The 15,000-nt window shown below is 42.8% G+C and overlaps 1 protein-coding gene across 1 annotated transcript in view; it reads left to right on the top strand.

Annotated features, from left to right (window-relative positions):
- The window catches only part of LOC143286514 (serine/threonine-protein kinase BRSK2-like), a 129,244-nt gene extending 114,316 nt beyond the window's left edge, over positions 1 to 14,928 (top strand). Inside the window, exons 16-20 of the mRNA XM_076594097.1 lie at positions 5,406 to 5,451; positions 8,266 to 8,386; positions 9,863 to 10,043; positions 11,494 to 11,660; positions 12,381 to 14,928. Coding sequence (XP_076450212.1) covers positions 5,406 to 5,451; positions 8,266 to 8,386; positions 9,863 to 10,043; positions 11,494 to 11,660; positions 12,381 to 12,488 — 623 coding nt within the window. The 3' untranslated portion in view covers positions 12,489 to 14,928. The remainder of the gene's footprint in view (positions 1 to 5,405; positions 5,452 to 8,265; positions 8,387 to 9,862; positions 10,044 to 11,493; positions 11,661 to 12,380) is intronic.
- Positions 14,929 to 15,000: the final 72 nt, after the last annotated feature.

Raw genomic sequence — 15,000 nt, 5'->3', positions numbered from 1 at the left:
TGAGATCTTTGAGAAAAGATGCTGACACATCCTCTATGTTTGTTTGTTTTGGGGGGTGTTTTTTACGGTTTCATTTCATCTCAGATTTTTTTTTTTTTTAGGGGTGGTGGGGCCTCTTTGATTCTCTGTCCCTCTCTTCTCCCGCTCTCTCTTTCTGTCTTTCTGTCTCTCTTGGCCCATCTTTCTGTCTGTCTGTCTGTCAGGCCCATACTTTCTGTCTTTTGCTGTTCGTTTTAAATCAGTTCGTCTCAGTTCCTCACCTAGCGCGGCTCAGCAAATGTGAGAATGTTAATTCCCCTCACATTCATGGACATCAAACGAAGAGTCTCACTGTGGCGTTTATATTTATATATATATATATATTTCTTTTTTTTTCTTTTTTTTTTGCCATGATCAGGAAAACAGCGAAAAGGTATGCAGAGGCGCAAAATACTCTGTTGGTATGCTGTAAACGTCCTCGTTCATGGGCTGCAACTCCCACGTTCACTCGTATGTACACGAGTGGGCTTCGACGTGTATGACCGTTTTCACTCGGCCATATAGGCCGTCATAGTCCGTTTTCCGAGGTGTACATGCTGGGTGTGTTCTTGTTTCCATAACCCACTGAACACTGACATGAATCACAGGATCTTTAACGAGAGTATTTGATCTTCTGCGTGCGTATACACACTAACAGAGTGAGGCACAAGCAGGTCCGCACACATGTTGACCTGGGAGATCGGAAAAATCTCCACCCTTTACCCACCAGGTGCCGTCAACGAGATTTGAACCCGAGACCCTCAGATTGAAAGTCTAACGCATTAACCATTCGGCTGTTGTGCCCGTCATGCTGTGAACTAACCCATGATCACTTGTTGGTATACTGTGAACTAACCCAGGATCACTTAACACTGAAAGCCAAGAAAAAAACGCATAATAATAATAATAATGGTATTTATATAGCGCTGAATCTTCTGCAGAGACAAATCAAAGCGCTTTCGCACCACTCATTCACACGCATGCATAACTCTAAAACTGAAAAACTGAAGACATGGAAGAGGCAGGGAAGGGAGGCTACTTGGGGAAGAGGTGGGTTTTAAGGCCAGACTTGAAAGAGCTGAGTGTGGAGACTTGACGAAGCGAAAGAGGAAGTTCATTCCAATTGCAAGGTCCAGAGACAGAGAAGGAAGGGCGGCCAACAGTCGAGTGTTTGAATCTGGGTATGCGTAAACATAGTGGATCCGAAGCCGATCGTAGTGAGTGAAATGGAGTGTAGAGGTGAAGGCAGCCGCAGAGATAGGAAGGGGCAGATTTGTGAATACATCTGTAACATAGAGTGCTGATCTTGTACTTTATTCGGTGTGAGACAGGGAGCCAGTGGAGATGTTGCAAAAGAGGAGTGATGTGCTCAGATCTTTTCTTTCTGAGGACGAGTCGTGCAGCAGAGTTTTGTATGCGCTGAAGGGACTGAATGGATGAAGCAGGCAAACCAGACAACAGAGAGTTACAGTTGTCAAGACGAGAGAGAATGAAGTACATGGTGTAACTGTAGGACAGAAGTGAGCACGATTCTGTGCATGTTTCCTTTCAACAGAAGTTCATCCTGTCATTCCGCGGCTCAGTGATTGTGGCTTCGGTGATTCCCCACACTGTCATTGACATCGAACAGAGGAGTTGTCCTTCCTGTATCGTCGTTATTTTCACTGCTTACCTTGATAAGGAAAATCACTGAGAAGGTAGTGCAGAGCCCAAAATACTTGTTGGTATATAATAATAACAATAAGAAGAAGAAGGAGAATATAATAATATAACAATAATTATTATTATTAGTATTATTATTATTATTATAATATTTATACAGTGCTGAATCTTGTGCAGAGACAAATCAAAGTGCTTTCACACCAGTCATTCAAATGCATACATGACTCTACAAGAGAGGCAAGGCCTTCAAGACTCACTTGTGGTACACTTTAAAAAAAAAAAATCTAATCTTTAAAATGTGTTCTGTATTTGTTATTATAAAGCTTTGGGTTAAAAAAAAAAAAATGTCCTGACGGCAGATTCGAACCCCGCGTGTTCGGGTGAGAAGAAACTGCCTTACCCAATACACTATCGTGGCTCCTTAACTGATTTATTATTTAAACATGCTTTTTTAAAGGGCGATAAATCGATTGCGGTATTCGCAGTGAGAACGTTGTTTAAATTATATTATTCTGGTGTATCTTGGGCATTCAAAAAATCTTTAAGGGCAATTTAAAAGTCTTTTTAAGTCCGCGGTAAAGGGGACGTGGCTATCGCAGCAATCACACTGCAACATTAAGCCGTTTTCTCTGGATCTAGAGAGATGTACAAGTTTAGTTACACCCGGTACGACATGGTCGATTCAGTTTCTCTTTTATGTTCATTCTAGTTTTATAGTTTTAAAGTTGATATGAAAATTGAGTATTTTGTTCAACTAATAACATGTAGACCAAGTACAAATACTTCTAAACGTCGTATGAAGTGAAAAGGACTTCATTTGGAGAAAAGTCAAGACTGGAAATTTTTACGTTTCATCAAGGGTATTAACTCTCATGGTTTATTATTTTTAACTGTGAATACCGACTGATTTTGTGGATATTTTTATGGCAGTTTGGGGCATAATCCAGTAAGTGATGACGTTCACAAATCTTTTTCTGAATAAATATTTAACAGTCTCCTTCTCCAACTTTCCATCACATGTTATCGTGTATTGTCAATTGAATATAGGATTGAACAGGCAGGTCAACAACTTGAAACAAAATGGCGTCCTTCGCGTTCGCGAAGAATATGAGCACGCGCTTTGAATATGTATAAATATGTGTACGCAATTGATTTTTGACCATGACCTTCAAGGCTCAGCCAATAGATCTATAAAGTCCACTCGTAGTATTGATTTTAGTATTTTCCGAAAAAGACCACTTGAGCAAATGAACATAGTGAAAGCCCTGTACACTGAGAGTAAAACACACAGCTTTTGATGTATTTAGTATCATTTTAAAATGTAATGTTTAAGATGAGAAAAGATCAGTTTAAAGCAAACTAACCCTCCTAGCATTAATTATGATAAAAATGACTGCTCTTGTTGTTGTGTCAGAATATGAGATCAAAGTGCCAAGTTTAGAGAATTAAAAAATATATAAATATAACAATAAATTCAGTAAAAATTTGGCTTCCTTTTTTTTATTTTTGTGCCCATCCCAGAGGTATAATATTGTTTTAAACAAGATTACTGGAAAAAAACTGGACTTTTCCTATTTTTATGCCAAATGTGGTGTCAACACCCCTGGTGGGGGACAGGGCCTTCTGCGGCCCCCAGGCCCCCACCTTTCAGACTCAGTCACAATTTCCCAGGCTCATGCCTGAAATTTGAGCAAGTAACACTTTGAAAGAAGCGTGCCTGGAATTGATGACGTTTGGCGTGCTGTTGTTGTCGTTTGTTGCTGTTGTTGTTTCTTTTTAGTTTCAGATCTATGGTAGAGACGTGTATGTTGTTAAAGTTGATCGACTGACTACTCTTCAGCTGACTGGTTGATCACATGGTAGAAATCTGTCTCGCCTCCAGAGATTTGATTCGCTTGAATTCAAGTCCAGCGAAAAAAACAAAAAACAAACAAAAAAAAAAACACAACTTTTTTGTATGAAAAGACTTCATACAGATTTTAACAAAGGTGGGGGGTTTTTTTCCAACAATTTTTTTAATTCCCCATCATTCACCCATCCATTTCACAAATCTTACATTCATTCATCAACATCTTTCTGCTGTGGTCGTTATACAGGGTTACCTGGAAATGGACAGGGAAAGAGAAATGAAAAGTGTCATGGAAACATGCAACAGACAATGTTGGCAATGGCATAAATAAGTAAATAAATAAACATTTCTTGAGACAATACGGACATAATGAATTATGTGACGGATGTCTTCACATTCTTTTTTAAAGAATTGCTAAATCAATGTATTACTGATGAATTATTTTTAGCCTGTATTCAATTTTTTTTTAAACTATGCAGCTCTTTTTTTCAACAAGAGAGTCGTATTTATAGATCCTGAACAAGTTAGGCAATAAAAGGTTAAACAAAACAAAAATGTTGGCTATAAAAATCATAATCTGCGAAACGAAGAAGACATGGATGTGGACACATTTGACAACTTGCACAGCTCAATGTGAGCACGTGAAAACGGAGAGTTGCGGCCCTGATGATACACACAACCCTGACACGAATACCTTGACCTTCACAAAGAGACGTGTGAACAAAACTCATTCAAAATTGTCGCCATTTTGCTTGCGACGCGCCTTGCTTCAAGACGTTCATCGTGTGGATCAATTAAAGCAAAAAGACTTTCGAATACGAAGGTGTTGATACTGGTTCCAAAATCACACTTAATTCCATTTATATGTATTTTCTTGCTTGCACATTTTCATGCATGCATTTTTACTTGATTAATGCTGTCTTTTTTCAGACTGATGCAAATGTTATTTCATTAACTTGCCACTTTTTCTTGTAGACGTGCTTTACTGTGCAGAGTATTAGTGTTTTAAATGCTTAGATTTTCTTCACATTTACATGATATTTACTTTATTTTTTTGCACATAAAGGTGGTGGAAATTTACGTGTTGGGAGGTAACACTGTGATTCGCTGATAGTTTTCCTCTAGATTTTCCTCTTTTTGTATTTTTTATACCGTACTTGGCGTTGTTGTGTTTTGTTTTTTTGAGAATAGAAAGGGGTGGTAGGGTGGAGTTGGGGGGACACGGGGAGCGTATGACGTTAGGGGTGGGTGGTGGGGAGGGGGGAGTTTGGGCTTGTAGTTGGGGGGGGGGGGGGGGGTGAGGGTGAGGAAAATTGGAGAGGGGAAGGGGTCTGATACTGAGTGGATGGATGATGAGGTGTACAAAATTCAACCACTGGAACATAATACGACTCATAGCAGCCGTTGTTCTTTATTTGTTCGTTTGGGATTTTCGTTGTTGCTGTTATTTGGTTGGTTGGGATGATTGATGACATGGTTGGGATGATTGGTGACATGGTTGGGATGATTGGTGACATGGTTGGGATGATTGATGACATGGTTGGGATGATTGGTGACATGGTTGGGATGATTGATGACATGGTTGGGATGATTGATGACATGGTTGGGATGATTGATGACATGGTTGGGATGATTGGTGACATGGTTGGGATGATTGATGACATGGTTGGGATGATTGGTGACATGGTTGGGATGATTGATGACATGGTTGGGATGATTGGTGACATGGTTGGGATGATTGATGACATGGTTGGGATGATTGGTGACATGGTTGGGATGATTGATGACATGGTTGGGATGATTGATGACATGGTTGGGATGATTGGTGACATGTCTACTGACTTCTGATTGTCTTTTTTTCTGTGGATGTCTGCAGTCCCCTCATCGGATGAGTTCCATATGGCGCAGGATTCATCGCCAGAGTAAGTGCACGCTTGTGTCACTTTTCTGTGTATCATTTCTGCGCTGTGTGTTCCTCTGTGTGTGTGTGTGTGTGAGAGTGAGTGTGTGTGTGTGTGTGTGTGTGTGTGTGTGTGTGTGTGTGTGTGTGTGTTCATGTCAGTCTTGTAATCTGTTGTTGGTTTATTTTTCACATCTCAGCATGCGTGGTTTCTTTTTATCGATTTATTTTCTTGTTGTTCATTAAACAGGTGATGACAGTGATTTTTGTTGTTGTTGTTATTGTTCAAAGAGTACTGGAAGTAGTTGAAGAATGCATGAACTAAAAATTAAAACCTCAGTTTGTATTTGATTTAAAGAACAAAAAGAACAAGAACTGTTGCTCTTTACAGCGTGACAAAGGCATGCAACTTCAAACTCTTTGACTTGAGCAATGTGTTGGCTTGAGGTGCTTGGAGACGAGTGCGGTGGCCGAATGGTTAAAGCGATTGATTCTCACCCGTGTTTCCAGAGTTCGATCCCCAGTTTGGGCGCACCTGGTGGGTTAAGGGTGGGGAGTTTTCCAATCTAGCAGGTCAACATATGTGCAGACCTGCTAGAGCCTGAACCCCCCCTTCGTGCAAAAGATCAAATACACATGTCACTGACCCTGAAGTCCATGTCAGCGTTCGGTGGGTTGTGGAAGAAAGGACATATCCAGAATGCACACCCATGAAAACGGAGTATGGCTGCCTACATGGCTGGACAAAAGCCCACTCGCACATGTGTGTAAACGTGGGAGTGGCAACCCACGAACGCAGAAGAAGTAGTGACTACATGGAGCGTCAGTTACTACACTGTTTGGCGTTCGTTATCTGGCTCGCTTTGCTGCGTTTAGATGATTGCTAATACCGAGTTGATTCAAAGATAATGATAAAGATAAAATGCAGGCTTATATAGCGCAGTACCCCCATTTCAAATGGGGCTCACCGCGCTTTACAATAAAATATACAAATTTAAGACTGAGTGACGTAAAACATGTACAAAGTCGACACAGTCTCACTTGACATTGGCTAAAATATACATGTGTAAGAAAAGTGACATAAACATATGTAAATCAACACAGGCACCATCACAGTGTCAAATCACACAGGCGCAAATCACAGCAAAACAAGTCACGTCACATTCATCATTGTCAAAAATAAACACCACGGAACCAGGCATCACGAAAAATACACTAAAACCATCACACTGCATACAAATCAACACACATTTGATCAATTTACAGTCTTTGTGGTGGTAATGATGTCATCGATAGATAGATAGACAGATAGAACAATAGATAGATAATTTGAAGAAAATATGATTTGAAAAAAACATGTACTTTGTTTCGATATGAAGACACACACTTTGGTGAAACGACCCGTGGAAAACCCAAGCCGCATATTTTTTCAGTGATACATTTTTTTTTTTAATTTGAGGGAAAAAAAAGAAGAAGAAAAACCCGTCAGCCACCCCCACCCACGAATATTTTTGTCTGTGTGGTTTTTTGTTTTGTTTTGTTTCGTTTTTAATACTAAATTGTATATATGTTACGTTCTTTTTCCCTTGTACGCTGAAGGTGCGCAATGCTATAACAGTTTTATGCATGTAAAATGTTATTTTAGTATTGCGCCAGTGTACTGTCTCATGATATTATGTCGCCCACAGGCCAGTTTTTCTTGTATTTCTTATGCGGACATTAAAGTGATTTGACTGGTAATTCATTGATTGGATGTTTCTTATGATTGAATAACGTTTTTATTACAATTGTACGATCTCATGCCGTATTGGTCGCCTATGTGTAAATTTTTCGTGTATTTCTTAATGAGGACATTAAAGTGACTTGACTGAGTTAGTGAGTGATTGACTTGATTGAAGAAGATTGTTTATGACAGACGGTTGGCCGCGGTGTGTGCAGGATGACCAAGCGGTCTTGGTAAAGTGTGAGTGAGTGAGTAATTGAGTTGATTGAATAAGATTGATTGGTTGATTGATTGATCGATCGATCGATTGATAGAGTGAGTGATTGACTTGGTTGAATAAGGCTGACTGACGGTAAGGTTGACTGACGGGTTTCCGCAGGGTGGCCAAGTGGTCCTGGTAAAGTGTGATTGATTGACGATGACTAACGGGATGAGCGCGGGGTGTGCTGGATGACCAAGTGGTCGTTGTAAAGTGTAATTGAGTGAGTGAGTGAGTGGGTGAGTGAGTAATCGAGTTGATGGAATACGATTGATTGGTTGACTGATTGGGCGATCGATCGATCGATTGATTGATTGGGTGTGAGTGAGCGAGTGAGTGATGGACCTGGTTGAATAAGGTTGACGATGACTTAGAGATGTCCGCGGGGTGTGCAGGATGGCCAAGTGGTCCTGGTAAAGTGTGATTGATCGATTGGTTGATTGGTTGGTTAGACGGGCGCAATAGCCGAGTGGTTAAAGCGTTGGGCTGTCAATCTGAGGGTCCCGGGTTCGAATCACGGTGACGGCGCCTGGTGGGTAAAGGGTGGAGATTTTTACGATCTCCCAGGTCAACATATGTGCAGACCTGCTAGTGCCTGAACGCCCTTCGTGTGTATATGTAAGCAGAAGATCAAATACGCACGTTAAAGATCCTGTAATCCATGTCAGCGTTCGGTGGGTTATGGAAACAAGAACATACCCAGCATGCACACCCCGAAAACGGAGTATGGCTGCCTACATGGCGGGGTAAAAACGGTCATACACGTAAAAGCCCACTCGTGTGCATACGAGTGAACGCCGAAGAAGAAGATTGGTTGGTTGACGATGACTGAGGGATGTCCGCGGGCTGTGCAGGATGGCCAAGCGGTCGTGGTTCGGGGGCCTGATGGGGATGGAGCAGGAGCATCACTTCGTCATGGTGCGGGACAAGACCTTCAGTCAGGTCAAGGCCGACCTCGTCCACGCCTTTCTTTCCGTGAGTCGCAGCATCTCCCCCCCGATCCCTAACCCCCACCCCTCTCCTCCCACATCCACCCCCACCCCCACTGCTGACCCCACAATCTGCTGCCAGTAGACTGTTCTGTCTTGTCTTGTCTTGTCTTGTGTTCGGTTTGGTTGTACTGGGTTGTGTTTTGTTGTATTGTACTGGGCTGTGTTGTATTGTGTTTTATTGAGTTATATTGAGTTGTATTGCATTGCATTGTATTGTATTGTGTTAAATACATTGTATTGTATTGCATTGCATTGTATTGCATTGTGTTGTATTGCATTGCATTGCATTGTATTGTATGGTATTGCATTCTCTGGATGTCAGTCAACAAGTATCAAGACAACGTGCAGCGCCTTCTGGGGAAACTTAGAGTTGTCGTTCGTTTGTTGCGTTGCGTTGTGTTGCATTGCGTTGTGTTGTGTTGTGTCATGTTGTGTCACTCTTTGCCACAACAGATTTCTCTCTATGAAAATCAGTCTGCCCTCACCAAGGAGAGCACATATTTACTATTTCCAGTTTCACCACTACCCCGACCCCCAACCCCACCCTCCCCACCCCACCCTTTTTTCTTTTCTTTTCTTTTTTTTTTTTTTTTTTTGTCTGCACGTGTTTCCTGTCAAAGTGGATTTTTCTCTCTTTTTTCAGAATGTTGCCAGTGACACCTTTTTTCTTTTCTTTTTTTTGTTTTTGTTTGGTGTGGGTTGTGGGTTGGGTTGTTTTTGTTTTTTTTGTTTGTTTTTGTTTTTTGCTGTAGCTTTTGTTGTAGTTTTTTGGGGGGGTTTTTTGTTTGTTTTTTTTTGGGGGGGGGGTCTGTGAGAGCTACACATGGGGCCTCGGTTTATCGTCACATCCGAATGACTAGCGTCCAGACCATCACTCAAAGACAAGTGGAGGGGGAGAACATCCTCGCGACTGTGGGATTCGATCCCATGCGTTCAGATTCTCTCGCTTCCCAAGCAGACGCATTGCCACTAGTCCTTCACTCCAGTGGGGCAATTCATCAAAAAAGGAAAGACTACAAGATGATATCATATGTTTTTATTACCCACTATTTCTGTTTTTGTTACCTATTTCATTGTTTTATTCGTTATGAGTATTTCACCTTTTGGTGCCAGACACCATCCTCTATACTCCTACATGAGTCAAAGGATGAAATATTCTTGATTCTTATGTGTGTGAGTGTGTCTGTGTCTGTGTGTATGTGTGTGTGTGTGTGTGTGTGTGTGTGTGTGTGATTATCATTGTGTATGCGTGTGTGTGTGATCATGAGTGTGAGTGTCTGCGTCTGCGTGTGGGTGTGTGCGCACGCGCGTGTGCGTTTGTGTGATTATGAGTGTGTGTGCGTGTGCGTGCGTGTGTGCGATTATGAGTGTGTGTGTGTCTGTGTGTGTCTGTATGTCTATACCTATATCTGTGTGTGTGTGTGTGTGTGTGTGTGCTGTGTCCTGTGGTCACGTGCAGACCCCCGACCTGAGCCACAGCGTGGTGTCCAGCTCCACGTTCCGTGCTGAGTACCGGCGGGGGCGGGGCTCCTCCATGTTCTCCCGCAACGTCCGCTTCCAGGTGGACATCTCCGCCGCTCCAGGGGAGAGAGAACCCACCGCCGCCACCACCTTCTGTCTCACCTTCACCCTCGTCTCAGGTACGGAATGCCTGTGGCTAGGAATTGATTGTATGTCTTGACCAAGTAGGTCTGCTGTCACCAACTATCTGGGACCTGGATTTGATTGTTGATGTTAGAGTGTAGGTCTGTTGTCTCGACTGTCAGGGCTAGGATTTGATTGTTGTGGAGAGTGTCTTGACCTAGTAGTTCTGCTGTCCTGACTATCTGGGTTAGGATTTGATTGTATGTCTTGACCAAGTAGTTCTGTTGTCCCCGACTATCTGGGTTAGGATTTGATTGTATGTCTTGACCAAGTAGTTCTGCTGTCCTGACTATCTGGGTTAGGATTTGATTGTATGTCTTGACCAAGTAGGTCTGCTGTCCTGACTATCTGGGTTAGGATTTGATTGTATGTCTTGACCAAGTAGTTCTGCTGTCCTGACTATCTGGGTTAGGATTTGATTGTATGTCTTGACCAAGTAGTTCTGCTGTCCTATCTGGATTTGGATTTGATTGTATGTCTTGACCAAGTAGTTCTGCTGTCCTGACTATCTGGGTTAGGATTTGATTGTATGTCTTGACCAAGTAGTTCTGCTGTCCTGACTATCTGGGTTTGGATTTGATTGTATGTCTTGACCAAGTAGTTCTGCTGTCCTGACTATCTGGGTTTGGATTTGATTGTATGTCTTGACCAAGTAGTTCTGCTGTCCTGACTGTCTGGGTTTGGATTTGATTGTATGTCTTGACCAAGTAGTTCTGCTGTCCCTGACTATCTGGGTTAGGATTTGATTGTATGTCTTGACCAAGTAGGTCTGCTGTCCTGACTATCTGGGTTAGGATTTGATTGTATGTCTTGACCAAGTAGGTTCGCTGTCCTGACTATCTGGGTTAGGATTTGATTGTATGTCTTGACCAAGTACGTCTGTTGTCCCCGACTATCTGGGTTAGGTTTGTATGGTTTGACAGTCCTGATGGCCCTGTGCAGTTGGCTGGGCTATAAGCAACAAGAACAAGAACCTATGGAAAGAAGAATGTTGTACTCTGACAAAATTCTGTAGAAGAAGTCCAGTCTGACAGGTACACAAATTAAATGCATGTACTCAAGGCCTGACAGGCGCGTTGGGTTATGCTGCTGGTCAGGAGTCTGCCTAGCAGATGTGGTGTAGCGTATATGGATTGGACCGAACAAAGTGACACCTCCTTGAGAAGCTGAAACTGAAGCATTCTGAACGCATTTGTCATTATTCAGTGACAGGCTCATGAGCACTATACATTTCGGAACAGTTTCATACTTGCCGAGTTGTCGTCGTTGCTGGTTTATAACCGGCCACCCCCCCACCTCCACCCCCACCACTCCTCCCCCCATGCTTCTTAGGTATGTCACTGGGCAGAACCACCACACACACATACACACACACACACGCGCGCGCGCGTGCAGTCGGTGTCTAATTACCTGACTTCCTCCCCCACACCCCCACTTCCAAAACAGGTCCATCCAGACGATTCCGGAGAGTGTGCGAGCACCTGCAGTCCCTGATGGCGGCGCCAAGGGGAGAGAACAACCGGAAGATCAGCACAGACAGCACCGTGTCCTACTGCTCCGAAATGGTTCCAGCTTCCTACTGTTCCCCTACCAAGGAGAACGGAGATGCGGATGTGAGACTTTTCATGATTTCTTTTTTTTACCAACATTTTCTTCTGGGGGTGCAAAAAAAAAATGTCTAGAATTGAATGTGGTTGTTGTTATTATTAAGGTTTGTTACTGTATGTGTGTGTTGTGTGTCTGTGTCTGTGTTTCATTTGCCAGAATTGCTGTGTGTGTGTGTGTGTTATGTGACTGATGCGGATGTCAGACTTTTCATGGTTTCGTTTTTTTTCTAACATTTTCTGGTGGTGTATGTGGTTGTTGTTATTGTTGAGGTGTGTTTGTGTGTGTATTTGTTTGTCCACGTGTGTCGTCTGTGTCTGATGCGGATGTGAGACTTTTCTTGGTATCTTTTTTTTTCTAACATTTTCTGGTGATGTAAATATGTGTCAAAAATAGTGTGTGGTTGCTATTGTTGTTAAGGTATGTTAGTGTGGCAGTGTTACCGTGTGTGTGTGTGTGTGGGGTGCGTGTGTGTGTGTTCGTGCGTATGTGTGTGTGTGTGTGTCTGTGTGTGTGTGTGTTTCATTTGCCTGAATTGCATTTTGTGTCTGTGTGTATTTGTGTGTGTTTTTCGTGTCTGACTTTGCAGTGTGCGTGTTGTCTGAATTACTCTGTGTGTATGTGTCTGTGCCTGTGTCTGTGTGGCTTCTGTGTCTGTGTCTATCTGTTAAGGCAGTGTGGCTAATATAACCTAACCAGCAGTTTCTGTGTCTGTCCGCCGTCCCCAGGACCAAGAGAAGAAACCACCGCTGCCCCCAAGGAACAGGGAGTCCACCAAATCTCGCAAGGCGCTGGCGGAGAACGTTCCGAGAGACAGGGACAGGGACAAGCTTTGAGGAAACCACATCCACACAGGACAACGTGAAATGACCGTGTTAACTGCGTTCTCTTGAAGATGACGGTGTGCGTGGATCTCAGCTGATGTGGACGCTTTGGCATGGACGTCTGTTCCTCCATCTGCAGTGTGGTAAGGCTGAGTACGTCTCTGAAAGCGGACACACAAGAAGCGTTGCAGAGCTTTCTATAAAAAATCTGACAAACAGTTCCTGGACTTGCTACATGTGTGGTTATACATTGCCGTATGTTGTGCATATACAACAAAAAGTTGGCGTGTTTGCATGACGTGGTTGTTGGTATGTGAGTTGTTATCGATATCTTTCCAGACATTCTGCTGTGACAGAGGAAGAAAAGAAAAGGGGGACTAACATGTTTTGACCTGGTGAAAAATCAGCATGAAATAGACTACTGTGTGATCCACTGTTGGTGCACATGCAGCAACAACGGATGGTTCGTTTCCTCCCTTGTCAGTATGCAGATTTTATTTTAACTGTTGTGGTTTTGGTTCCCTCTGATAGAACATCACAGCTCCACCCGAAATCAGAGAGTTGTTTAGACATTCGTTCTGGTCTAAATCAGAATTCTTTGTGTTCTTCTCAAATGGTGATCTGCCTCCTTGCCTATGTTTTTTTTTATGTGTGTGTGTGGTCTTTGTAACATAATGAAGGCTGGCTTAGAGAAGAAAAAAAAACAAAAAAAACCACTAGTTGAAATATAACTGTCAGTTTGTTTACTACATAAACACAAACTCATAAAGCATGGATACATCACTTTTTTTTTTTTAGAAGAAACACCACCACATTTTGAACATTAAAGTTACCGTATGTTGTGGATGATGATGCAAAGTAACGTGCACCTGTCTGTGTATCGGGAGTGTATGGTTGGAGAATCACAGGACATTTCCCAATGTCGAGAGAGAGAGACCGGAACCACTGCTCTAAAAACAGATGGATTGCGTATGCCTTCTTTGAGCCCCTTTGCTAACTGAAGCCAGCGGAAGTGTTCAGTCAGCCATTTTGCTACTCGTGTCAGTACAGCGCGAAGCGGTAACTTCAAATATGTAGCCGAGCGCTCAGCTGGCTACAATGACTGCTTCAAGGCAAGCTTGCCCTTGCTCGCGGCGTGACATTTCTGTGTGTGCTTCCACAGCACGTTTGCGCTATGTGTCACTGCACTGTTTTGCTGAAATAACTTAAATTGATAAACCATTGGTATTTATCAATCAAGACACAACATTTGGCATGTCATGGGGGTAAGCATAACACGATTTCATCGAAGATAGACGATTACAGTTAAGAAACTTCCACCAGTTAGCAGACGACTTCTCAACGGCCTGACAGCCGGATACAAGTCTGGGTATGGCTTCCAGCTCGTTTCAGCTTTCCTGGCCAATGAGTTATCCATCTATTTTTAGAGCAGTGGACCTTGACGTGTTGCCAACTGGTGAAAACAAGAGTAACGTGCACGAGCTGTGTGTATGTGCGTTTATCAGATGTGGATTGAAACCGCCAGAAGGAAAGTATTTCAGACATGTTGATAACTGTTCCGCCTTCCATTCCTTCTGTTGGACTGGTCTCCCGTTTGTCAGACAGACTGTTCATGTTGTTTGACACAAGTGAGGTTTGCATGGAAGGTGAGGGGCGGGTCGCCTGCTTCCGTCTGTCTGGTGTAGTGACAGCACCCCGCTTCCTGCATGTGGCCCTGTCCTTCGTCTTCGGCAGTTTTCTTCTTCCTTTCTTTCTTCTTCTTCTTGTCTCTTTCTTTCTTTCTTTTTTAATTTTTTTTTTTATAATTCTCACCCCCACCCCCCAGTGTGTGTACAATAAAGCTGTTGAAGTTACTCCCCTAATATCAGCATTGTTTGAACTGAATTTTATGAAATAGGCTAGAACTACTCAGTCTCGTGAGTTTTGATTTGAAATCATTGCATACATAAGCTTCAAAGTATGGTGTGGTTATTGTTGTTCAGTTCAGTTCTGATCGAACTCGTCTTGACATTATGGAAAACGCATGTGTTGTTTCTTAACCAGGTTGAGAATAATGAATACATAATTTTAGAGGACACATCTGCTCATGCGTTTGTTTTCAACAGTGTAATGGGTATAGTTCAGCGGAAGACAGACACTCTGTGGTTTACTGCTATCCCGTGTCTGTAGTATCTTCCAGCTGTAGACTGTAGCGACATAGTGGACTGTTAGTTGTGTGGTTGCAGACCCTGTCCCATGCGTATAAAGTAGGTTGATGTGTGCAGGTAGGGCGGTGTTGTGCATCCTGTGGCAGTGTACCCCCGATACTGATGGTATCACAGTCTGTGTCTTTATTTCGATTGCTAAAGAAACCCAGTCACACACCCATGCTGTAGTGTATTGAATGGTGTGTGTTTGTGTGTGTGTGTGTGAGTGTTCTGTCCGCTGTGTGTGTGTGTGTGTGTGTGTGTGTGTGTGTTCTTTCCTCTGTGTGTGTGTGTGTGTTGTGTCCTCTGTGTGTGTGTGAGAGAGAGAGAGAGAGAGA

Source organism: Babylonia areolata, chromosome 10 (assembly GCF_041734735.1).
Source record: "Babylonia areolata isolate BAREFJ2019XMU chromosome 10, ASM4173473v1, whole genome shotgun sequence".
In the NCBI taxonomy this organism is placed as follows: Eukaryota; Metazoa; Mollusca; class Gastropoda; order Neogastropoda; family Buccinidae; genus Babylonia; species Babylonia areolata.
The sequence above is the reverse complement of the archived record's forward strand: the minus strand, read 5'-3'. Positions and strand labels throughout refer to the sequence as shown.